Source organism: Thalia democratica, chromosome 1, assembly GCF_965202585.1.
Source record: "Thalia democratica chromosome 1, ktThaDemo2.hap1.1, whole genome shotgun sequence".
Classification (NCBI taxonomy): Eukaryota; Metazoa; Chordata; class Thaliacea; order Salpida; family Salpidae; genus Thalia; species Thalia democratica.
In genome coordinates, this window is record NC_139165.1 from 43,469,414 (window position 1) to 43,493,969 (window position 24,556).

At 28.2% G+C, this 24,556-nt stretch overlaps 3 protein-coding genes across 4 annotated transcripts; 1 reads left to right on the forward strand and 2 right to left on the reverse strand.

The window, feature by feature from the left end:
- Window positions 1-937: 937 nt before the first annotated feature.
- On the forward strand, window positions 938-2,283 carry LOC145850093 (mitochondrial inner membrane protein Mpv17-like). Of its 2 annotated transcripts, XM_082955248.1 has the most exons (2): window positions 938-1,055; window positions 1,328-2,283. In XM_082955248.1, the coding sequence occupies exon 2, from the start codon at window positions 1,410-1,412 to the stop codon at window positions 1,827-1,829; it is 420 nt and encodes a 139-aa protein (XP_082811374.1). In that variant the 5' UTR covers window positions 938-1,055; window positions 1,328-1,409; the 3' UTR covers window positions 1,830-2,283. The 2 variants fall into 2 exon arrangements, with proteins under 2 accessions (XP_082811374.1, XP_082811367.1); XM_082955241.1 differs by lacking the exon at window positions 938-1,055 and having other exon boundaries at window positions 1,298-2,283.
- A 5,105-nt stretch (window positions 2,284-7,388) lies between these two features.
- Window positions 7,389-8,360, reverse strand: LOC145836211 (brain-specific serine protease 4-like). Its single transcript, XM_082944032.1, has one exon. It carries the CDS (start codon window positions 8,358-8,360, stop codon window positions 7,389-7,391), a length of 972 nt encoding a protein of 323 aa, XP_082800158.1.
- A 2,718-nt stretch (window positions 8,361-11,078) lies between these two features.
- On the reverse strand, window positions 11,079-16,405 carry LOC145833205 (cytochrome P450 2C7-like). Its single transcript, XM_082940403.1, has 8 exons — window positions 16,238-16,405; window positions 15,592-15,779; window positions 14,237-14,358; window positions 13,789-13,928; window positions 13,115-13,269; window positions 12,455-12,625; window positions 12,002-12,073; window positions 11,079-11,728 (listed from the first exon to the last, which is right to left on the reverse strand). The coding sequence occupies exons 1-8, from the start codon at window positions 16,393-16,395 to the stop codon at window positions 11,322-11,324; spliced, it is 1,413 nt and encodes a 470-aa protein (XP_082796529.1). The 5' UTR covers window positions 16,396-16,405; the 3' UTR covers window positions 11,079-11,321.
- Between the last annotated feature and the right edge of the window lie 8,151 nt (window positions 16,406-24,556).

A 24,556-nucleotide genomic window follows, 5' to 3' on the forward strand; every position in this document is an offset into this window, starting at 1 on the left:
AGCTAAGTTTTAATTTAGGGTTTTGAAGATCAACTTAAATACAGAGTTTTTTAAGTAAAAATATACTTTTTTAAGCTTAAAACTAATAAAACCGAATCAGACTAGTATAAACAATAAACTTTTTTGTTTACTTCGCTTCGTTTCGATCTCAAGTTTTGTCTAAACTAAATTAAACTATATAAAACACTGAATTTATTTATCATATACACTTTAAAATGAATGAACAAAAAATTTAACTGAATCGACAATAAAAGTTTTCAAAGTTTTCTAATATTCTACTTTTGAAATACAATTTTTTTTTGAGATGTAAAATATAAATTGAATTATTTAAAGGTTATTTAACACTAATGGTTTTTTACATTAAATATATTTTAGTTATAACTTTAAAAAAAATACTAGCTAAAACTTCAGAATTTACCTTTATTATCTTTTTTTGCAACAAAATTAATATCTTTATCGATCTAAAACAAAGCGTAGTAAAACAGCAGCAATTAAACGCATAAACCACCTAGTGTTACAGTCTACTAAGAAAACAATGCAACACTTCAGCATGTTTAAACAATTTACAAATGTTTGCTGCGTTGAAATAAGTATGCTAAATAGTTATGAGCATTTTAGTTAGTTTTATTCTTAATTTTTTTTATGCTTCCTTGAAAATACGAAATAGATTTAAACACTTTTGCTTTTTACAGGGTAGTATGTTTTAAAAATGCTAGTCAAATTCGTTATACGGTAAATATATTTATTGTTAAGCAGCTTTAAACCCTAAAAAGTAGTTATAAATAGCAAAGTATTTTCCTAAGTCAAAAGTTGTGTTTTCTAGCTTGGCTTTTTTTTTGAAATTGTTTTTTTTTTAACTAGTTATTTTTTTATTTATTTTTTTTTTGGTGTTTCTTGTAACATTTATAGAAGACTAGAAGTTTTTAAAAGTTTGGTTCAAAAATTATATCAACATATGTTTATATGAAACTGTAGAAAATTTTGAACTCCATATGTTATCAAATACATTTCAATAAAATTAAATTGTTTTCTGGTTACATAGAGTGAAATAGTATGTAAGTTTTATTACCTCAAACATAAATTTGGTTAAAACTCAGTTAGAACAAATAGTATTAAACAAACGAATAACTTAGTTGATATAGATACATAAAAATAAAGTGAATTTTATTGTTTTAAACTACTATGCTTTTGCATACTTTTGTTCATTCCTCCGCTAAAGTATTTTAAGTTTTTATAAATCGTAACGTTTTTGCTGTCTTTACTCGCATTGTATTTTTATAAACTTATTTTCAGTAATAGTAAAAATTAAAATGTTTCGCTTGTACAGAAAGCTCGTGGACAGGCACCCCTTCAAAACGCAGATCGCCACAGCGGTTGTCCTGTCCACCTGCGGGGACCTGTGCACCCAAATGGTCGAGACTAAAAATTACCGGGACATCAACATTAAAAGAGCGGCGGTCATGGGCTCCATGGGCCTGATTGTCTTCGGACCGATCTGCTCCCTGTCCATGAGAATGTTGCACCTCAAAAAGTTCAGGCCCGTCCCGTCGCTGCTCGTGGACCAGCTGGTCACGTCGCCCGTTGTCCTGTCCATGTTCCTCACCCTCCACCCCCTCATGTCCGGCTTCGAGTGGGCCGAAGTGAAGGAGGGTTGGTTTGAGAGGTGGGCCGGATTACAAGTGAGTTCGTGGGCGGTTTGGTTTCCGGTGCAGTTTTGCAACTTCGCCATTGTCCCGTACCAGTTCAGGATACTGTACCTGCAGACGGCAGCCCTGCTGTGGAACATGTACCTGAGCTACAAGGCGAACAAGCATGAAGAAAAAAACTAAAAAAAAAGTTTCCAACTTAAAAATTTTCTACTTCAAACAAATGCAATATAGTGGTGATTATGTCAATTCTAATTTAAATGTTTGTATACTACATAAATATTTTTACGAAAGTTTTTAGCTATAAAAATAATATACACATTAGATTAAATTTTAATTACTCACAAAACAGGTGAACTAATAAAAAAATATTTGTTTTCAAACTAAATTATAAGAAGTATGAAAGCTTTATTTCTAAATTAACAATACTTTTAATCAAACCAGACAACTAAATTTTTGATTGGTTTTGATATATGTTTAAGATACTTCTGACAACCAAACTTTTTTTTAACAGTAGGTAAGTTTTTCTAATACTATTAACAACCTCTATCAATTAAAAACTCAAGTATGCAGAAAAATTCAGTGAATATAGTAATCAACTAGTTAAAAAAATATGTATATTTATCAAAAAAGTTATTAACACCTATTACATTTCTTTTTAATTAGTAGTTGTAATATGTAAACTTCTAATAAACTTGTTTCGTTTGCTTATCAGGCATATAAATTTCTTTAAGCTTGTGTTTATTTTGGAAATTTATTGTCTCGCTGTTTATAAAAACTTCAAAACTTTTTTTTTCTGATGTTCGATAAGATTATTTAAACATAATACTACGTTTTTTATGTTTTTTTTTTCTTTTACGCCTAATAAATTTTACAAACGAAAATGGTTTTAAAAAAATTTAATATGAAAGAAAAGTATAAATTTACAAACCATAACAAAGTTTTTTCTTACTTTGAATAAAAGGAAATCAATAACGACAGAACAAATATTCATAAAAATTTACGTAGATAAAAAAATACTAAGAACAAATCTTAAAATAATAGTATATGGTATATGTAAATAAGTTAAATAAAGTATTAAAAAAAACAATGAGAAATTAACTAAACAAAAAAATACTTTTATTAGACAATTTCAGATTAAGAATTTTATTCAACACGGTGTTTCATGCAAACGCAATGATCACGATTAAAAACTCTATAAACTAAGATAGAAAAAGCCATATACATATTACTATTAGATGCTACTAAACAACACTAATCAACACTAATTATGTTCTTATTACAACTGATTAAATTAAATGAGCTTGCTAAATTAACAAAAAAATTCCAAAATGCTAAATAGCCAGTTAAGTAAAACCTATTGGATAAGTACAAAATAGATAAATAAATAATTAAATAACTAGAAAACACAAATGCAACAATGATACAAAAAAATAAAAATAAATAAAGTAAATTGAAAACAAAATAAATTAGAATAAAATGCTAGCACGAATGTAATATACTTATAAAATTTACTTATAAAACTTGTAAATATGGACATGACAATGTTATGATTTTAAATAAAATCTAGTGAAGTGTCTGCATTTGCCAATTAACTCAGTTCTAAAGTTGAGGGATAATTTTTTGTCAACAAATGCTATTTCAAGTCTTTCTACATTGCACAGGGAGCAAACTTAGCTCGGTTTGCGTTGATTAATTTTAAGTATTATCTTCCACTTAACGTTTTTCCTGGTCATTTCTTTGTTGAATTTGGCGGCCTGAATGAAAGAGCTCAGTTTCGTCGATTCTCTCAAATTTTTGTTTCTGAAGCTGTGCATATGCTTGTTTATCTTATTTTAAAGTTTCTTGCTGTAGATCCAATATAATGATATTCTTTGTTATTGTATGTTACCATTGCTTTGTATATAACTTTTCTGGGATATAACACTTCTGGAATAACTTTATTTTATTTTGTTTTTTATTTACTGTATTTATTTTATTATTATTTTTTTTTTATCATACTATTGTTGCATTTGTGTTTTCTAGTTATTTATTTATTTATCTATTTTTTATTTAAACAACAGGTTTTACTTAATTGGCCATTAAGCATTTTAGAATCTTTTTGTTAATTTAGCACGCTCATTTAATTTAATCAATTGTAATTAGAATATAATTATTGTTGATTAGTGTTTTTTAGTAGCATCTAATAGTAATATGTATATGGCTTTGTCTATCTTACTTTATAGAGTTTTTAATCGTGATCATTGCGTTTTCATGAAACACCGTGTTGAATAAAACTCTCAATCTGAAATTGTCTAATTAATGTTTATTTGCTCCTTTCTAGTTAAGCTCTTTATTGGAACTATAACTCAATATAAAGTTAATACAAAAAATACTTTACATGTAAATAAAAGGCTCTGGTAATTACAGTTAAACTTTGAACTAGCAATAAATATATTTTTGGTTTTTTAAGTTTCAAATTATGACTTAGAAAATGTATAAGGATTTTAGTTAGTGCTTAATAGAAAAGGTTTTAATTAAAGAAGCAATTTATGTCTTTTAATAGATGTTACATTTTGTGTAAATAATAAATCGTTTTCAAATGCATAACTTCTAAAGTTTTGGTATTTCACACTTTACCTTCTACTAACAAGTTTTTCTGTTTATTTCCACAATTAATACTACAGTTAGATAACACATGTAAGGAACTTTTCAGCATAGAATGTATTACACATATTTATTTATTTTTCTTCGGTCTCTTTAAAAGTTAATAAAATAAATTAACAGTTATAAATTTTAAAATGTTTAAAACAGGATTTTCCAAAGTGGGCGATTTTAGCACGTTGGGAAGCAATAATTAGTCAAGGGACGTAAGAGAGGCGATTTTTAAATTTTGAAACTTACACTAAGTATTCAAAAGTTGCAGATGAAAAGCAAAAAAAAAAGGTTTTAGGTTTTTTTGTTAGTAATTTTTAAACTTATATTAGATATTCTTGAGTTGCAGATGAAGAGCAAAAAAAGGTCTTAGGTGTTTTTATTAGTAATTTTAGTAGTTTTGAAACTTATACTAGATATTCTTGAGTTGCAGATAAATAGCAAAAAAAGGTCTTAGGTGCTTTTATTAGTTGTTTAGAAATTTATGTTAAATATCCTTGAGTTTCAGATAAAGAGCAAAAAAAAAAGTTAAGTGTTTTTTAACAAAGAAAATTTTGCATCAAAGGTCAATTTTGCATGAGTTACAATTTTGCACGGAGGTTCATTTTTGAACGAGAATAAAAAAAAATATAAATAAAAAACAAAAAAAAATTAATAATAAGTTAATAAAAAAAAAAAGAAAAAAAGTTACTGACCGAGGGTCCGGGTTAAGGGTATCAGTGATAGTAAAAAAAAATAAAATAACTGATAAAAATTATTAACTGACTAAGAGTAAGGATTAGAGATTTAGAGGTAACAGTGATAGTAGTATGAAAAAAAAAAAAAAAGTTACCGACCGAGGGTAAGGGTTAGGGGTAACAGTGATAGTAAAAAAATAAGGAAAAAAAAAATTGATTAAAAAAAAAGTTATAAAAAAGAAATAGTTATATATTCAACACGTCCAAAATTGTCTCAGTGCAATTTTATCCCTCGTGCAAAAATGTCTTTGTGCAATTATGTGCCCTCGTGCAATTTTGTACGCTCGTGCAAATTTGACAGCTACCCAATAGCTTACAATTAAACGTAACGTATATTTCAGTTTCCATTCTGTTTAAATTGAAGTTTTAACTTCAAGCTCAATTTTACTCCTAGCTAAACACTTTCTTTTATTGGTACTTTGTTTTATTAGTGTGTGTTTAAAGTTGACTATACCAACAATTACAAGTTAAACTGTTGTTTTTTGTTTTATTTTTGAATTTAACCTTGCTGTTTGATCAAAAACAAAAATATTGAACTCATAATCTAAAATTACTAACATTCAATTTAATGATTATAAAGGTATAAAGCATTGTCATTAATTTTGTTAAATTTAAGCAAAATAAGTTTATATTTTAAGAATATGAAGCTATTAAAAACTGAGAACTTGACTCAATGCTAAGAATTGAATCGAGTTCTCAATTTTTTATACAATTCATGCTCGGACTGGATCGGGCAGCAATTCGCTTCACGGCCACGTTGAAGCGACCGTCGACGATTTCTCAACAACTTGCGACGGCGCCGAAAAAAGTTCTCGCGACATATTCAAAGTGGATTTGAAGAACTTCGTTGATGTAGCTGGCAGCCCGTAGAGCTCGGAAAGCTACAGAAGAAGCTGGAGAGGCTCGAAAAAAACTACTTGGGTCGAATTAGAGAGTTTGAAGCTTCAAATTAACTTAGCTCGTTAATGTGACTGAGCATGAATTAGTGCATGATGAGCTTGTTTCCTTTGACATGTTTTAAATTTTATCTAAAGTATTGATGTCGAATTAGTTTTTACAATCAACTGGTAATTTTTTTATTTTTTGTAGTGTGCTGATCTTGTGATTTTTAATTTAGCTTGAATGTTCTGTCTTTTTTTTTTGTTTGCTTAATCGCTCGTTTAAAAAGTTAATGTACTGTTTTTCTTAGTTATAAAATACTTCAAATAAGCTGTAAAGCTTGTGTTTTTTGCCTTAAAAGCCTTGGCAGTGTTTCTAAGTATTAAAGCAAATCTTTAAGTTTAAATTTCAAATTTAATTAAGTAATTTCAGACGTAGTAATATTACTACTGGGAAATCTTATGTCAAGAAAAACTTTTACTTTTTCTCAAATTTCAAAAATTATGTAAACTTTAACATATGTTTAACATATGCAGTAGTAATTATTATTTCAAACAACTAGAATATTTAAATATTAATTAAAGTTATCAAAAAATGTTAAGTTAAGGATAAAATTAAACAAAGCTTCATTCAAGTAGAGCTTAGTAATACTTAAGTATCAAAAAGCTTTAAAAAAACCTGGTGTTTAAAAATTATTTAAAGATATATTTCATCAGTATACAACAAATAAGGCCGAATAATAATATTTTTATTAAACTTGTATAAAATACTACAGTTATAAAGCTTAATAACTTAATTAAGCATCACTTACTTGTGAAAATGAAATATTAAACGTTTTTTGTAATTTCATGCCATTTAAATAAGCTAAAATTTTTGCTTTTTCTATATGTGTAAAATATGATTTTGATTATTTTTTAATTTATTTTTAAGAAATAACATCGTACTCAGGCACTATTTTTAATTTTGTACAAGGACATCTTAAAAATCTATACTGTAATTTCATAATTTGGCACTGCAACCTTTAACACCTTTAATCTCACTGTGTCATTTATATTAACAATTTTTTCTATATTTAATCTACATGTAACTTTTTCGGTTTTTACTATTAAAATGCACTATTTATAGTGAGCCAAAGTCGCGCTAAAGTAGGCATAATGTTATACAACCTAAAAAAAAACTTTATTTGAACCTAATTTCGTATAATCTGTAATTTAGAACAAACCTCAAGTATTTAAAAAAAATCAGACTTTAATCTAAAAACTTTAACGTTTTATGGCTACATCAAGAAAAATAATTTTTTTTAGGTTTTATAATTAATAGTCATTACTAACTAGAATTTATATTAACTATTATATTATCAATTGATATCAACTAGATTTAGTTAATGTTTTGTTTCAAGTCAAAATAACATACACGCAAAGCAATGTACTCATTTTATTTAAAGTCATGGCAGTTTTACAAGAAAACAAAAAATGTCAGTTGTGCCAAGTTTTCAGCGAAACATGCGAATGGTAAAATACGCCGCTGCCACACTTGCCGCTGCGGCAGCCATGTTCCTCTGCGCTCGTTCATTGCCATATTCTTCTTCTCTCTTCTTAATTTCACCATCCATCCAAACCCTGAACGCGCTGATTTTCACCGCCGTCCCCGGCTGGTTCTTCCCGCACTCCCTTGTAAATCTACCAGTCCCCGATCTGGACAGCCCGACGACGGTTTCGATTCCTCCTATTTGCTGCACCACCGGCCCACCGGAGTCTCCAGGGCTGATCATCGAGCAATCCTTGCAACCTTTGCACCCGTAGCATATATGATAGTTGTCATCGAAAATATCATCAGACCCATCGTTCATACAACGCACACAATTGTCACTTTCCACCACGTAAAGGCTGCCTTTGCGGGCTGCTTCCGGCTGGACTACTTCTTCGTCTTCGTTTATATATGCTCCCCACCCGACGATGCTGCACTTGCTGCGGAGTCTAAGCTCCTGATCAGGACTTATCAGGTTGGCCGGTTGCACGCGTTCGTTGAACGAAAGGGTATTTTCTCCCAAAAAGATCAAGGCGACGTCGGCGAAGGTTTCCAGACCTAGGTCTTGGATGTCGAAGTCTTCATGAACAATCACGTTTTCCATACTTACAGTAATCGCTTGCGCGGACGTTCTATCATATTTGTTTTTAGTACCCGCCAGAATTGTTACTTCTCGTGCTGAGTAATATAAATCTATATTCAGTTTGTCAATAAAATTATGAGCGCAAGTCAGTATCCACTGATTAGTGACGATGACTCCGCCTCCGTAAAAAGTATTATCCTTTCTGATTTCTATGGGAAAGTTATACTCTACGTCGATTCTGACTAAATACTTGAATTCTCTTATTGTGGCATCTCCTTCAGGATGTACTACTTGGCAAGTTGACGTGAAAGCAAGTGCAGTCAAAACAATCGATAAAATATTAACTAAACGCATTTTGAACTTTGTACACAAACTAACAAACACTGTAAAAAGTTTGTTCAAGAAAGTTATGTATGACTTTTTTATTTTCTTATTCATTATGACGTAACTATATAGTAAAATTAATTAAATTGTATGTTTGTTTAGTTTTAAAAAAAGCTGCTTACTTACACTTTTGAAAATTTGGTCTTAATTGAAACTGCGGCCTGCGACTACATTCAGCAGCCGACTACGAATTTGAATAAAAATACTCAAAATTTCGTTCAAATAAGTTAAAAGAGCTTTTATTGCTACTTACTTAGCTAAAAGCTGTCATTACTTCTTCCACTTAACTTAATAAATAAGATTACAACTGTTTTGTAAATTTTTCAGTTTTTATTTAAAGTATTTGCTTTGTAGCGGTTAACTTAAAATATGTACAAATGACAACTTAAAACATGATTGCTGCTTGCATATCTTCTCTTAGTCTAGAAAGTCTAATGTAAAGTTAAGTTTTTAGCTGTCATTTTCAATTTTAATAAAAGTCGAAATGCTTCTGTATTTTCTGATTCAAGTACTTAGTAATTATTTTGATTTATACAAGTCTAACAATGTTTTTAATTTATTTTTTAATTTTATTTGTAGTTATAAAACGTAATTAAACAAACTAAATTTGCAACTTGAAGTAACAATTTAACTATTGCTGAATTACTCTTGTGAGAAAGTATTACTTGTTGGCAGAAAATTTATTCTTACTATTGTACTTATACTTTGTATTTAAAACAGCTATGGATAAAAAAATAAGTTTAAACCCACAGTTTTTTGCTTTGTTCAAAAAAACAATTTTATTAAATTTTAAATCAAAGCTTATTTAAAAACCGCTCGTATGTTTTTATAACTTTTGTTTTAGCTTAGTACTTAGTTTTACAGTTTTTAAAAATCAGTTCAGTAATTTCAAATGGTATAAATGTATGTATTAGCAGATAAATTTAATTTTATAAATTTAAGCTATTGATTGAAATTACACCTTTCTGGACATAGTTTTAATTTTACTATATAGACGAAAATATAAGTTAAAGTACTTTTAACACAATTTCTTTCATAAATATCTTGTTTCTTTTTTGAAAAGTGAAAGCATCATCGCAAAAAAACAAACTGCTTATAAAAAAAGCAACTGATTTTATTCTAACTATTTTAGTATATTGATAAGTTTTTCAGAAGGTAACTTACAAATATTTGTACCTAAAAAACTTATAACAAAATATAAAACTATCTATGGTGTTAAGAAAGTCGGACCCTTTTGTTGGTGTATGCTAGTTTAACTACAAATTTATGTTTTTGAAAAGTAGGTGTGATTGAATTACGAACGTTACCTTGGCTGGAATAGAATTTTTTTACATTTTTTTTTAACAAACTTTAAAATCAACTATTTCCAATTTCCTTAATGCTAACTTGGAACTTTTTTTAAAATCTGAAGAATGTTCTTTTGCTTAGCTTTTCACAATTTTTTTTATCGAATTGGGGTTTTACTTTTATAGTGGGGCCCCTTTAAAAATTTAATGTTTTTTTGCATTTTTTTGCTTTGCAACGTTTTTCTACAATTTTTATTTATTTATTTTATCATTAACATACTTATTAGATTGAGTTTAATGACGTTATTAATTTTTGTTCAATTTTTTTTAATTTATAACATATGCTTAAACAAATTTTTCAGAAAAGTTCCAAGTTTGCAGGGTTTTGTTTTTTATTTTTACATGGTTTTAGAGCAAAAATAAAATATTTTATTAATAAGTTTTATTTTTAACATCCCTATACAATTAAGTTTTATACCTTTATTATACTTTTTCCTTAATTAATATATGACTCATTTAAGTTTTACCTAAATTCTTAGCATTTGATCAAGAAATCACTCAAATTACGTCAACAAAAAGATTAGGTAAAACTTGTATGGGTCATATATTTAAAAGATTATGATTACGTTAGAAAACTTAAATGTATAACTATATTAAAAATCAAACTTATTAAAAAAATAATTTACTTTTGCTATAAAACCATGTAAAAAAAACCGTGCAAATTTGGCACTTTTTTGAAAAATTTATTTAAGCATATGTTATAAAAAAAAGTCTGAAATAAATTTTATTAACGTCTTAAAACTCAACTTAATAAGTATGTTAATAATAAAGAATTAAAAAAAAAATTTTTGGAGTAAAACGTTGCAAAGCAAAAAAATGCAAAAAAACATTGAAATTTTAAAGGGGCCCCACTACAAAAGTAAAACCCCAACTCGATGAAAATTATTGTGAAAAGCTAAGCAAAAGAACTTTCTATAGAGAAAAAATCTCAGTTAGCATTAAATAAATTGGAAATAATAGGTTTTAAAGTTCGGTTAAAAAATTGTATTAAAGAAAAACGCTATTCGAGCCAAAGTAACGCTCGTGGTTGCATTTAATGATTAATATAATTTTACTTTAACTCACACTTACATTAAGCACAACGGTAAAACTTGTTTTTTTATTTGAAAAATTTTCAGTTGTTCTAAAATCATAATATATTTAGCACAAATTAAAACGATCTTAGCTTAAAATGAAACTTTAATTCATGTAACTGTCATTTATTGAGAATTGAAAAAGCAACCTTGTTTCGCAAATTGCACGACAAAGAATTTAAAAAAAATCCTTGCTTTCTGTCGTTGACATTTTTTTTTAAATAAAAACAAAACAGTCTATTTAGATATTATGTATTCAATATGTTTATTTGATACAAATCTAATTTAATTTCACGCACAGACTACTTGCATTAAACAACTTAACGCTTTAGTGTTAAAAACATTTAGCGCAAATCTCGACTGCCAGGATCAGCTTTGCGAGTGCAGTAAAAGAAAAATTTTGCGTAAAAAATACAGAGCTAGGCAAGTTGCATGGAACGCAAGCTTTAAAAAGTAACGATGCACTCAACAAACTGAATGCAATCGACACCAGCTTTGGCAGTGAGATCCTCCTAAAACCTGTTTTCGAACTTGACGGTGTAGGGGTGCGGGAGGTTGAGCGCCACCGAAACCCCGTCCATGTCCAGCGGCTCACCGTCCAACCTCGCGTCGAAGCTCCTCAGGATCTTGACCAGGTACGCGAAAATCTCCCTCATCGCGATCCTCCCTCCCGCGCACCTCCTCCTTCCCATTGAAAACGGGAGCACGTGTCCTGTTGGACGAAAATGGCCCTTTTCGTTTAAATGGCGCTCGGGCCGGAACTTTTGGGGGTCGGGCGACCAATAGTCGGGGTCGTGATGGACGGACCAGAGGTTGGGGACGACCATCATGTTCTTGCGGACTTTGAAGCCCATGAACTCGGCGTCGCGTTTGACGCAGTGGAAGTTGGCGGTCGGTACCGAGTGCCTCAGTCGGATCCCTGTTTTTTGTTTTTGATTGAGGTATTTAGTTACAATAAAGTCATAATTTCAATCAGGCTAGCACACGCTCAAAACCAGGAATTACTTAGTTTTTAGAGTTAGTACTTTCAAACAACTTTTTTTTTTTTTGTTTAAACATCACATTTTTTATTGAAGCTTAACTTATTTTTGAAACTAATACATTTTGACAATGATATTGTTTATATATCTTAAAGTTGTTTTCCAATTTTTTTCTAAAAAATCTTTAATACTTCACAACAACATTCTCGAACCTTCTTCGATCACTGCTCTTGTGAGATGAAGATGAGTGAAATGTTCATCTGATAAACTGTTACCGTGTTTTTCTGTTTCAAAAGGACTTTACTTTGAGTATTGTTTAAATTTTATGATAGCGTTCAAGTTATTCAGTTAGTAAGCTATCTTAGCTACGAAAAAAAAAAATTCTAGTTCTCAGATAATAAAACTTCTTTTTCAAAGCAAGACAATGATAAATTGTAATTAAACATATACAATATTTAATATTATTATATAGTACTATATTCTATTGTAAAAAGGAATTATTTCATAGCAGATTAATTACGTTTATACTTTAGTAGCGTAAAAGTAGTCGGTAGCAAAAGTATTATTTTTTATCACAAGTATATTCTCAAAAATAAAATTTCAGTATAGTTTTAAACGCAAGATAGTGAAGGCCGCAAAAATAGGTTTATCATTTTTGTATGTACCTAGCACACTGTCGATTTCTTTCTGGCATTTCGAAACGTATCCAGGATTCTGCAAGAGGACCAGCAGAACCCACAAAAACTGAGATCTCACCGGAAGAGTTCCTCCGAAAAACGAGTCTTCAGCAATCGTGAGGAAATAACTGGTGTCTTCTTCTTTCATATCGGGAAACGCTGTAGTTATAAAACAGTTTCAACTAAAAAAATCGATACGAATATAATGGGACAAGTTTCTAAAAAAGGATACGTCTTGACTCTGCTGACTAAGAAAACTAGCTTGCTTATTGTACAACGGTAAAAGTTTATAAGGGTCATTTAACAGTTTTTCAAGATGCATCAATAAAAGAAATTTTTGTGATTAACTTTAGAACAAAGTAACATTTATTGCTATCATAAAACTTTGCATGGTCGAAAACGTTTAGAAAAAAAAAAAGTTCGTTTATGTAAAAATAAAAGATTTCACGAACTAATAATGAAAGATAAGAAATATTCACAACTAAAGTATTATAATTAAAAATTATTGGTTAGATAACAATAAATCTAAGAGTTGAGAAATATACAATACTTTTAACAAAAAATATTTTTATCAATGCTAAATTCGTTGAATAATTGACGACATACAGAAAACCGCAACTTTAAAAAAGATTATACATTTGCTTTCACCTTTTTTAAACACCGACGCTAAATCCACGACGCGACGTTTCTGCTCGTCGGAAAATCTCGCCTCTTCGTCTTCCAGATCGATGAGCCGCTGGTGAAGGAGCTTGCGAAAGTGGACCATGCAGTCGTTGTGACGTGACTTTACTTCTTCTTGGTAGCTGCGAATCAGTTTCTTTTTGTTTCAGTACGAAAGGACTTGTATGTTAAGTTTAATTAAAAAAGTGTGGTGTTAGTTGAAAATAGTAGACGTTCTTTGATAAATTTTGGTTTGAGCATTGTATTGGATTAAAAAACTCATATTTTAAAATATTGTTTAGTTTTTAAGGTGTTATTTTAAATCAAAAACATCTAAAGTTATAGAATTGTGCTTTAGTTCGGGGTTTCCAATACTTGTTTTTAAAAACGCCGCCTTGGTAAAAATCTAAAAATAATTACTAACTTTTATAAAGTATAGCCTCTATAATGGTTAACTACCAAATTACGCGCTTTCGTACAAGTTATTGTATTTGACAGTCAATGGGGAGTTGTGGTCACTGCAGGCAGGATAAGAATTACAAAACATTTTATTTCAAACAGACCCGCCTTAATACGCCAAACTAAATAATTTTAAGATCATATCATATTATTAGAATGAACAAAAGTTAATGCATGTTGAACTACGTTCAAGTCAAACAAACCGGCTCATCGCGGGCAGGAACTTGAGCCAGGGCATGAAGACCATCAGCCCGAACCTCTTGTCTTTGGTCGTGTCGTAAACCATGCCTATCAGCTTGTCCACCTCCTCATCTTCGTCGGACAGCCTTTTCGAGAAGAACACCTTCAGAAAACAAATTAATAGCTTGTTAGGAAGTGTCAATGACCACTATAGATATAAACGCAGTTATGAGTCATTTAAAGTCAAAGTTTATTTAATGTTTTAAAAGTTTTAATTTTTATTCTCTTAAACTGGTTAAACATTTTAAATTATATTTTAATCGAAACTTTGTCTTAAAAATGCTCAGTTAATGTGTTCTGTTTATAAGCAGATTAGCAAATAAAAGTTACATTTTCAATACGTTTTCACACTAAAACGTTGAATATTTCAGCAAAAATTTACGGTAAAACTTTATCAAATATGAAGTTTACTTGTAAAAGTACGTTGGCAGCAGATTTCGCCAAAACAGGCCGCAGGTCGACAGGTTCGGTGTTTTTGTTTTTTATAAGTTTCACTAGCTCGTCGCCTTCATTGTTTATTTTGTCGTTGATGCCTATAAAAACAAAAGTTAAAAAAAAAATTCAAAATTCTCTTACTCTTTAAATTAAGCATGACATAAAAAAAGTAGATTAAAATTTTATTTTTTTGAACTGTGTATGCTATTATGCCCAGCTGCACTTATTTAACACCATTAGTCACCATAATGACAACATTTACCGTTTACATACACAATTAAGTGAAAACGAGTTTTAATCACATAGCTTGCGGCTATTAAGTGTGCTTAAAATTATATTTTGGCTAATAACAGAGTGCATGTTTTATAGATAATAAACATTTAAAATATTTCAAAAATTAAAATTTGTTTTTTTAAAGGTATATAGAGTCTATGTAGTAACTAATTACAGGTTTTTCAAATTCTCTTCATAATAAATACTATAAGGCTCTTAAAAGGTATACAAAATTGTTTTTCTAAAATTGTAATGTAAATTTATTTTTGATTGATTGCTTTATACTTTTACTAATAATATGTATGTAAAAAACTTTTTTTAATAACTTTTGCTACAAAAACAAAACAACTAAACATTTTATTTAAAATATTAAGTATTCTGAATTAATATTCTTTTTACAGTTGTTAAAATGAATAAAAATAAACACTACTTTATCTAATTTTAAGTATTGCTATAAAGTTTACAAAAAAAAAGCTTAAGAACATATCAATAACTTTTTTATTAGTAAACATATCAAAGTATTTGATAAGTTTATGAAAACTTTAGTATTTACATTTCAAGAAAATATGTTTTGTAACATGACAAATAGCTTTTTTTATATGATCTCAGTACAATGTTTATATCAAATTAGTGCTGTATTTATAAACTTCACTGCTAATAAAAAAACTAATTATTTTACTCTTATTTAAGTGTAGATTTTTATTTGTGTACTTTATTTGTATATTTACAGTAAATAAAAAACAAAATTTTAAATGAATTCACCCTTCGTTGAAACCTGAACATTAAATCGAAATCGGTAAAAAATACAAATCAACCAACTCATGCTATAAAACATAATAAAACACTTGTTCACACTTCATTCCAACTACTATTCATCTCACTTCAAATAAACGTAGTAACATGTTAATATTGTTGAAACTTAAAATAACTTTCAAAATCCTTTTTAAATCAAAACCAATTCAAGCTCAAAATAACAATTACAAATTCTTTAAAACATACCAGTTGAACTTACATTCAGTTAATTAAACTAAAAATATTTTTCATTTCCAAACACATACTCGCCCACACTTGATCGATGAACCCGACGAAGGTCTCCTTCCACGCCCTGCACCTCTCGTGGTCGGGAGTGAAGAGCAGCCCCTCGCTCCTCCCGCGGCTGCTCCTGTAGCTGCCGCTCAGCTGCATCACCGGTCGGTCGCTGAACACGGCATCGTTGTCGACGAGCGCCTCTCTTATTTCGTCGTATCTGCATGAAAGTTTATACTTTTTGTATAAGTTACAGGATTTGTGTACGCTGTAAGAACCAATGAACCATTGAACAATTCATTTGTATGCATGTTTTTGATTTTTTTTATATATTTGTTTTGTACCAGTGCTTCTTTTATTTTGTCATACTTTTATACGTATTAATTTTTGAAGAACTAGTTTTTGTACAAGGAAAGTTTAATTGACTATTGATTACAATTGCAAATCAATAACAGTTGACTGTAAACTATGCGAAATAAATTTTATTGAACTTTTTTAATTTTGAAAAAAAATCTACTATTTGCTTTAGCTAAACATTATTTATTCAACTCATGACTAATTTCAGAGACTTTAAAGTTAATTTGTTAAGTTAAGTAAAAGCTCTACTTTACCAAATGTGTAAAATAAGCTTAGTCACAACTTAAACAGAAAATATATCAAGCTTTTTTATTTTCAAACCCGTTGATGACGAGTGTGTTCCAGGAGCCCATCTTGACTTCGAAAACGTTGCCGTACGTTTTCGCCCACTCGAAAAGGGTTCGCTCCTTGAAATCAATCAAGCTGAACAGGGATCCGACCACTGGGTACCCGAGAGGACCGGGAAGAGATTTGGCCATTTTTTAACAAATAAACTGAAAACGTTGAAATGAATTTGTTTGTGTGTAGTGAGTCTGATAGCGTTGAATACTTGATAGTTGCTTTATAAAGTAATCAAAACACTTTTAAAAGTATGATTTTTTGCTTAAACACTTATCTTGCGAAAGATTTTTAAAGAATAATGTCGTGAACATTTTTTGTTCATGAAAAGTATTGCTTTTTTGGCTTTTCAAAAAATAGGAAATCTTAAAATATTTAAATTTTGTGTAAGTGTTTTTATGCTCTAGTAAAAGAAACAAAGTAACATAAAAAAACATCTTAGAGTTTGTTAAGATCTAATTGAAAAGTTTTACACTTTTCAAGGTAATTTTTATTTTTAATCTGCAGTATCATGCTATAAGTTTAGTACAACAGGAAAAATTTTTGGTATGCGAAATACTTTATGGGTTCAATAAATTGAGTAACAGAGCTACTGTTGTATACTAATTATAAATAAAACTAATTTAGTCTAAGAAATTCGAAAACGACTTGATAAAGTTTGTAAAAATAAGGCTTTCCAAAACTCATGCTATAAGTTAATCTGTTTTAGAATAAAACAAAACAAAAGTAGTACAGAGTTTTTAAGTCAAAATAGAAACACAACAAATACACAAAGAATTTTTTTGTTAGAGATAAATTTTAGAACGTTTGTTTTTTATAATACAATCAATGTAAATGAGGTTTTAAAATTGCGATTTTTAAAACAATAAGAGTTTTTGTAACTTAAGAAAACAATCAAGGCGAAACAAAAGTATTAACTGAAAAAACGTGTTTAGAAGCATTTACGACCAATTAGTTTAACAATTTATAATTTAAAAATTACTAAAAATTGTAAAAAAAACAAAAGTTAATTACGACTTGTGTAAAATTTTGGTTGTGAGTCTTGAAATAAAGTTACTGATAAAGCTACAAGATTTTTACAAGAATGTTGTTAACAGTTTTAAATGTACAATTAAACAAATCGAACTCACTTCAAAACTAAAACTAATTAACTGAACAATCGTCTATTTTTTTGAATTTTTTAAATACTGATAAACAAATTTACTTATATCAAGATACACTATATCTGTAATCTTCTCTTCACTAAAATTATACTTAAAAAAAACTTTAAAAAGTTTCTAAAGGTTTGGTTAGTTTTGGAAATTCGTTGACTACTAAATTCTAGTAAGCTTATTTGCATAGAAACAATAGTTCTACTGTATAAACTAATTAAAAAAAAATAACTCAATATTTTGTAATTGATTAATAAAGAACTTATCAAGACAAAAAAACAAAAGAAATGATTAATATTTGCATTATATTTACTTCCGTATACGTATATGTATTTTTTAATTTTTTTTTTAATAACTGTTGGTTCTTTCTAAAACGCATATAAGCGTTCGTATAAATGTCTATAAGCTACTTATAAGTGTTTAATTAAAAATTAAAAACTGAACAATAACTAGTTGTGTTTTAACTGAGAATACTTTTGTCTATTCTTTCCGTTTAAAACGATCGCAGTTTTCAAAAAGCGAAGTAGTTTTTTTTCGGAAGAAAAACTATCAAACTTTATATTTAGCTACTTACGCGTTATTTTTGTAGAAGACAAACACCAAATAAAGCTTTAAAAAAAAAAAAAAAAGAAAAGAAAAAATTCACTGAAGACAATGTTGTCTCGTGAAAACCATCAAACAATGAACGATCATATGCAAAAACTATTTAATTTAAAAGCGTAAACATCACACGAGCAAAAATATCATCTGAACTGCGTTTGTTTTTTCGATTTGAACTTTTTCAAGGCATGAAATTGCTTTGTATGTGTCAGCTAAGTTTGTTTCTTTGAAAATGTTTTTTCCGTACGTAATGCTTTTGTTTTCACGCTTAACAAATTAACTAGTTTTTGAAAATTTTTGAAAAAATAATTTTCTTTTACAACATTATGTAATTAATACTTGTATTCAAGTTAGTACAGTCACTTTGAAATTTACAAATTAAACTTTTTAGATAATAGTTAAAGTAAAAATAAATTCTTGTTTATATCTCTGAAAGTTTTGACTGAATAAAAGCTATATTGTATACTATTTAAAGTAGAATATTTGTGGTTACTTTTGTTTATTATTTAGTGTTTTCGCTTTTTTAAAGCTAAAATTAAAAAGAAAATTGTTAGTTCTAAAACTTTGTTTTTATGTAGATTTACTCGATTGAATTTTAAACAAACTTGAGATTGGTTAACTTTAAATTATTGTTTAACAAACAATCATCTTCACAAAAACTTTTAATTAGAAAGCTTCGGGGTGGTCAAAACCAACGTTTCCACCAACGGTGCTGGTTTACTGACCAAAAAACCGATTAATGACGCCAGCATGCGGTATTAGAAAAACTGCCGAAAGCCTCGATATAAGTGGGATGCCAATGAGGGTACTTGTTTTCAAGCTGCATGAAAGGTTCCCCTGGGAATTTTAAGAAAGAAGAATCAACAGGGTTCTCCTTTTCCAAACCGCGAACCAAAATGAAAATCAGGATGACCTGACCGATTCGAAATGCGAAAATTGCTGCTCTCTGCCCAGCTTGTTCGTTTGCGGCTGCAAAGTGCGTTTCGTTTCAAGAAGAGTCAGAATGAGCCTTTAGAATGTCACAAAAGACATGCTATTAGCAGTCGTCTATGACGTCACAACGAACAAGTTCTTCAAAATGACAGTCGACGTTCCGCTGAATTTTTTTTTTGCGCTGATTCAGATTGCTTTAAGACCAGGGGAAAATTTTTGTGTTTTTACCTTAACTGAGTTTTAAACAAATATCTTATATCATATTGAATGAGCTTTTTTTTTCATATCTTTAGTCCTCTATAACTTTTTAATTACATTTAAGATTAAAATTCTAGTTTATTATTTTAAAACTGAAGTGTAAGTTCAGTTTTCAGATTAAATTTAGTCTAAATAATTTTAATATTGAGAAAAAACTTGTTTTCTAAATGTTGTTCGCTTTTAAACTATAGTTTGATATTTTAAAAGAAACTTTTCTGTATCAAAACATACCTAAATATTATTAACTTTTTTATAACTACAAACAATAAAATGTACAACCTTCTACAGTTAATGCTTAATTTGAAGTTTCATAAAAAAAAAGTTAACGTAATATAGAAGCTTATACTTTTTGTTTTAAATATCTGCTTTAGTGATGTTTTAAAATATACTGATAGTTTTACTTTTGAATTGTAATTTTCAATCTCATATGACGATAAGTAATTAAAGTTTAGCATAAATTATAAAGCGACAGAAGGAATCAAAAATAAAGTTTAGAAAAGGTAAAATAAAATAATTCATTTACGGCAAAAATAATTTTATTTAAATTTTTTAAATTTTTTTTCAGGCATATAGTTTTAAATAAAAAAGTCTAAAACTGGTTTTTAATGCATTGTTTAACTCTCAATTAATTTAAGACTTTTCTAAATGTAAACTTATATCATAAAATAACTAAATAAGTTAAAAATCGACTAAGAGTCAAACTAGCAGCGGGATGATAAGCATTAAATTTTGAAACTTAAAAAAAATTGAGAAAAAAGTCAAATGTAAGCAACTTAATTTGACACAATGTTATAACATTTAATGCTTTAAAATTAATTTATATCGTATTCAAATTCAAATCGTATCACGTATTGTGAATAGGTATGGATCAGTTCTATACTAGTTTAAAAGAGTTTAAAATGATCAAATGAGACACATTTGGGAGCAAAACTGATTAATAAATAGGTCATCGTACTAAAAGTAAATTCTTGTTGTGTAAAACGGGAGATGAGAATTTGTTTAGACAGGAAACGGCCGGATATAATTAATTATATTTTAGATCAAGTCAAAAATCTGCGGCTCACGGGTCAAAGGAAAGGCAAAGCATAACTCTGCGACCCGAGAGTTACTTTTTAGCTAAAAACACACATTTTTAGAGAATTTTTAAAAGTTGTGCTAAAACCTAAAACTTGGAAATTAATTTGATAATTTCGTTTTTACTATTACTCTACTATTGCTTATTTTATTTTTGTTTTGTTTGATACAGTATTTTTGTATTAGTTACTGCAACTATTTAAAAATAAATGCACACAACGGAAGCCTTTTTATATACATTGCAGCCCGCGAGTAACTTTTACAAAAGTTGGCCTGTCATTTACAAAGTATGTTAATCCCTGCTTTATAGACCAAAATAAATACAATCTCAAAGCTTAGCACTAATAATAAAGCTAAACAAGGTATACAAATAAAGTAAACCATTTTTCGCTTAAAAAAGTCGTTTTTGAAATATTACATGTCGTTTTTGAAGTAGAATTTAAAACTTTCATCAACACAAAACGAACATAAATTACAAAAACTCAGACTAAATAAAAACATTTACGAATTTTGGGTTTTAAAAAACATTGAAGAAGTTTTATAAACTTTTGGGTTTTTTGAGTTTAAAAACAAGTTAAAACTTACATGGCTATTTATTTCTTCACCACTTCAGTCTGTTTTAAATATCTGAATTTACTTCTAAGTATAAAATAATTAGTTTTAAACGTTACAGGCTTGTACATTTTCAATCACGTGACAGTGTAATAGTTTTTGCTTAGATTATTATCCGTTTGATTTCCTTGTACCCAATTTAAAATGTTAGTAATATATTTAGAAACAAGTAAAAAATTAAAATTTTAGTAATAATTTAATGGAAAAAATTAGTAACTTTAACCTCTTATTGATAGTAGCTCTTTTGAAAGCCATTTGTATCGATATTGACTTAAAAACCACTCTCTGAAAATATATCATGGGCAACATACCTTAAAGTTTTGATTTCTAGGAAATTATTTATAATGTAAGTGTTGAGCATTTTTTATAAGATTAACCTAAAACAAAATCAACACAATACTTAATACGTGTTTAAAATGATGTTTAAAATTAGTTGTTAAATGTATACTTTAAACAAATTATTCACTTGTTGCTTAACAAAAGTAAGGGAATCAACAATTAAAAATTAAATTTAAAAGAAATAACTTTAAAGCACATACAGTTTACTTATTAAGGTTAGTTTAGAATAAACTGCAAGATTTCTAAAATGATCTGAAGTAAAATAAAAAAATCGAAACTCTTACTGAAATTTTTCAATATATTTGTTTATTCGTAAAAAAATTTTTGCTATTAAATAGTATTTTTTCAAGACTAAAAGATAAAAGTGATCGATAATTAATTCTTGTCTTTGTTTTCTCTGCAACACTTTCTCCTGCTTGAATGAAGCTAAACTTAGTGCTGCTACATATCATACGTTAGGCATACAAAAGGCTAGAAGAAGATTCTGTAAGCTAACGTGCCTGTTTCGAGCTTCGTCCAAAAATGAAAATCACACCTATTTAATTAACTGGGGGGGCTCTTTTTTTCAGTAATGAAGGAGTGCATGTACTGAAAGAAAAATAAGAAGATTGAAAGTGTTTTAAGATGCCCAAATTGCATCGAAACTAATAAATAAATCGTCTTTTTATTGATTAGGGTTTGTTTTTAAATGAAAAAGCTTAATAGTAATATGTATGTTTAAGTTGTTTTGTCAAAACTTCAGTTATTTTTTTTTCTTTTTTGTGTATTGCATTTGTCAATAAAAGTATTTACTTAGAAAAAAGTTTTTAATCGTAAAGTAAGCCATATTTTATCCATATCTGTAAAAAAATAAAATTAAATAAATTTTTTTCTTGTAGACTTATTAATAAGATTAAAATAATAAAAAGTAAAATAATATAAGCGCCATTTTCTAAAAATTATATCCCTCTTTTTGATATAATGAACATAAAGTTTCAGTTATTTTTTGTCGAATTTTTCTAGCTTACTACTCAATCTTAAACATTACCTGGCATTCTCGGAAATAGTTGAGCAGTTGTTTAGCCGTTTGCATAAGCAAACTAAATTTATTGATCTTTGGAAAACTTTAAAAACATTTAGGTCTGAACTATGGTTTAACATATTTATAATTTAAGTTGAATATCTTAGACCACATAGCTTTACAGAAACATCTTAAAAATATTTTTTTTTTAAATCTCAAGGTTAATTGTGTTTTAGAGTTTTAATAACCTTCTCTAAAAAATTTTCTGTTAGTTCAAAGTGAGCAACTAAAATAAGAAAATATATTCTTTTTGACATTTAATTCAACAACATCTGATAATATTGAATCTACAAGAGAAACTTAAATTCTCTAGTGTGATTAAAATCGGTAGCGCAGGACTTATTTGTTTTAAAAAAGAATATTTTGTAACTTTTTACAAAACAATTTGTATAGTAATGTAAGTTTTTACTGTCCTTACATGACATTTCTTCATTTTAATACAAAAACTACTGAGTAATGATAACTTAATCTTAAATTATTAATCATATTTAATGTATTTAGTACTTTTTTAATACCAAGACAGCTTTTCATGATGTTATTTTTATAACTGCAAGTTCTTAACTTTATACCTCACTAAAAAACTGATCACGTAAAACTAATAATTAAAAATTTATAAAAACTAGTATAGACATAATTTAAAATTTTATATTTACTCAACTTTTTCAATATTGTCTATAAGTTAAAGTGTTAATCTTTTAAGTGAAACAAATTTCAATATGGTAAAGTTTAATGATTATTGCAACAGTGTTATTAAAGTATGTTTTAAGATAACTTGTGTGTTTCAAGATCAATTACATAGCATTGAGCATATTATAGTAAGTTGCAGCAAAGTTAGCAGATTTGTTCAGTTACACGTCTTTGTTATACATGTATGTATATACAAATTAAAATGGGATGAAGGTAGTCTTCCTCTTTTGATTTTAAAGACCGGACAGGATTGAATTTTAGATAAACATAAATAAAAATGGTAAGAACCATTAAAAAAATCAGTCACAGTCTTTTACAACCACTTAGAATAGATCTTTCGTTTATTAAAAAACAAACATTTTCAATTCTGTAGAAAACAAAAAAATATACTAGCAACTAGAGAAAATTAAGTACCGTAAATTAAATATTTTTAGCAAAATTTAAAATAAAACTATAAACTACCATATTATTAAAATACTGAAATTATACTATTACTTTAAAATTAATGGAACACTTATATTTGAGTTGAGATTAGTCAGTAAAATTAGATATAATTTTTCAATTTGAGAAACTGAAAAAAAGACACTTTGGAAAATTATTTTTGTTTACTGTAACTAAGAAAAACTATTTCTATAAACAACAAACAATTAAAAAATTCTCTAGTATTGTACTTGATAAAAAAAATATTTTTTTGATGACATTTTCAATTTTTTATCATTAAAACTATTCCTTAAAAACACTGTTTAAATTAATTTTTGCCTTAGTTTTTTTAATCCACCACTGTTCTGTGTAGTCTAAATTAGTTCTTATAGGGCTTTCTAAAAACTGGACTGTGTAGGCATTTTCTATCTTTTCTGGTATATTGTTTTTGTGAAATTTATTATAATGTAAAATTAGAGCAAATTGATCTTTTATTTCATGGTTTAGTTCAGTTTTATTGTTTTTCCATATGTTTCTGTGGGCATTCCACCTCTTAGTAAAGCTATTCATAGTCTGTCCAATGTATAAATCCATAATGTATAAATCCATAATTTTTGCAATTTAATTGTTGTTTAATTTTCATATTTTGTATTGTTTTGTTGTTACTTATCATACTTTTATTATAGTTTCCAAAATTTCCACACAAAGCACACTTTCCACATTCAGCTGTTTTGTTGTTTTCTGTTTTTGTAAAATTATTTTAGTTTATTAATATATTTCTCAGTGTTTTTGGTCTCTTATAAGTTAATCTTAATAATTCTGTACTGTAACAATTGTTATTTTTTTGTGCCCAGCAGATAAAGCTATTTTTATTCAAGATGAACTCACCAAAAAATTTCAATCTCATGATCTAAATTTACAATTTAAAAAAATCTCAAATACAGAAGAAGGAAAACAACTGGAATTTTTAGATATTTTACATATTATAAATAGCCCAGAAATAAACGGATTTAAAACAGTAAACCACACCAAACCCACAGCAAAATTAGCAAAATTTTTGAATGGCAATTCTTACCATCCAACACACGTTTTTAGAGGAATAATTTTATCAGAAGCTAATAGACTTAAAAAATTAAATGAAAAAACAGAAGATTATGAAAAGGCACT

Coding starts and splice junctions, on each gene's coding strand:
- LOC145850093 (XM_082955241.1), top strand. CDS start 1,311: ATGTTTCGCTTGTACAGAAAGCTCGTGGACAGGCACCCCTTCAAAACG.
- LOC145836211 (XM_082944032.1), bottom strand. CDS start 8,360: ATGCGTTTAGTTAATATTTTATCGATTGTTTTGACTGCACTTGCTTTC.
- LOC145833205 (XM_082940403.1), bottom strand. CDS start 16,395: ATGGCCAAATCTCTTCCCGGTCCTCTCGGGTACCCAGTGGTCGGATCC. Junction 12,626..13,114: donor AGCGTCGGTGTTTAAAAAAG/GTGAAAGCAAAT, acceptor TTATAACTACAG/CGTTTCCCGATATGAAAGAA. Junction 11,729..12,001: donor AAGAGCAGTGATCGAAGAAG/GTTCGAGAATGT, acceptor AACAAAAAACAG/GGATCCGACTGAGGCACTCG.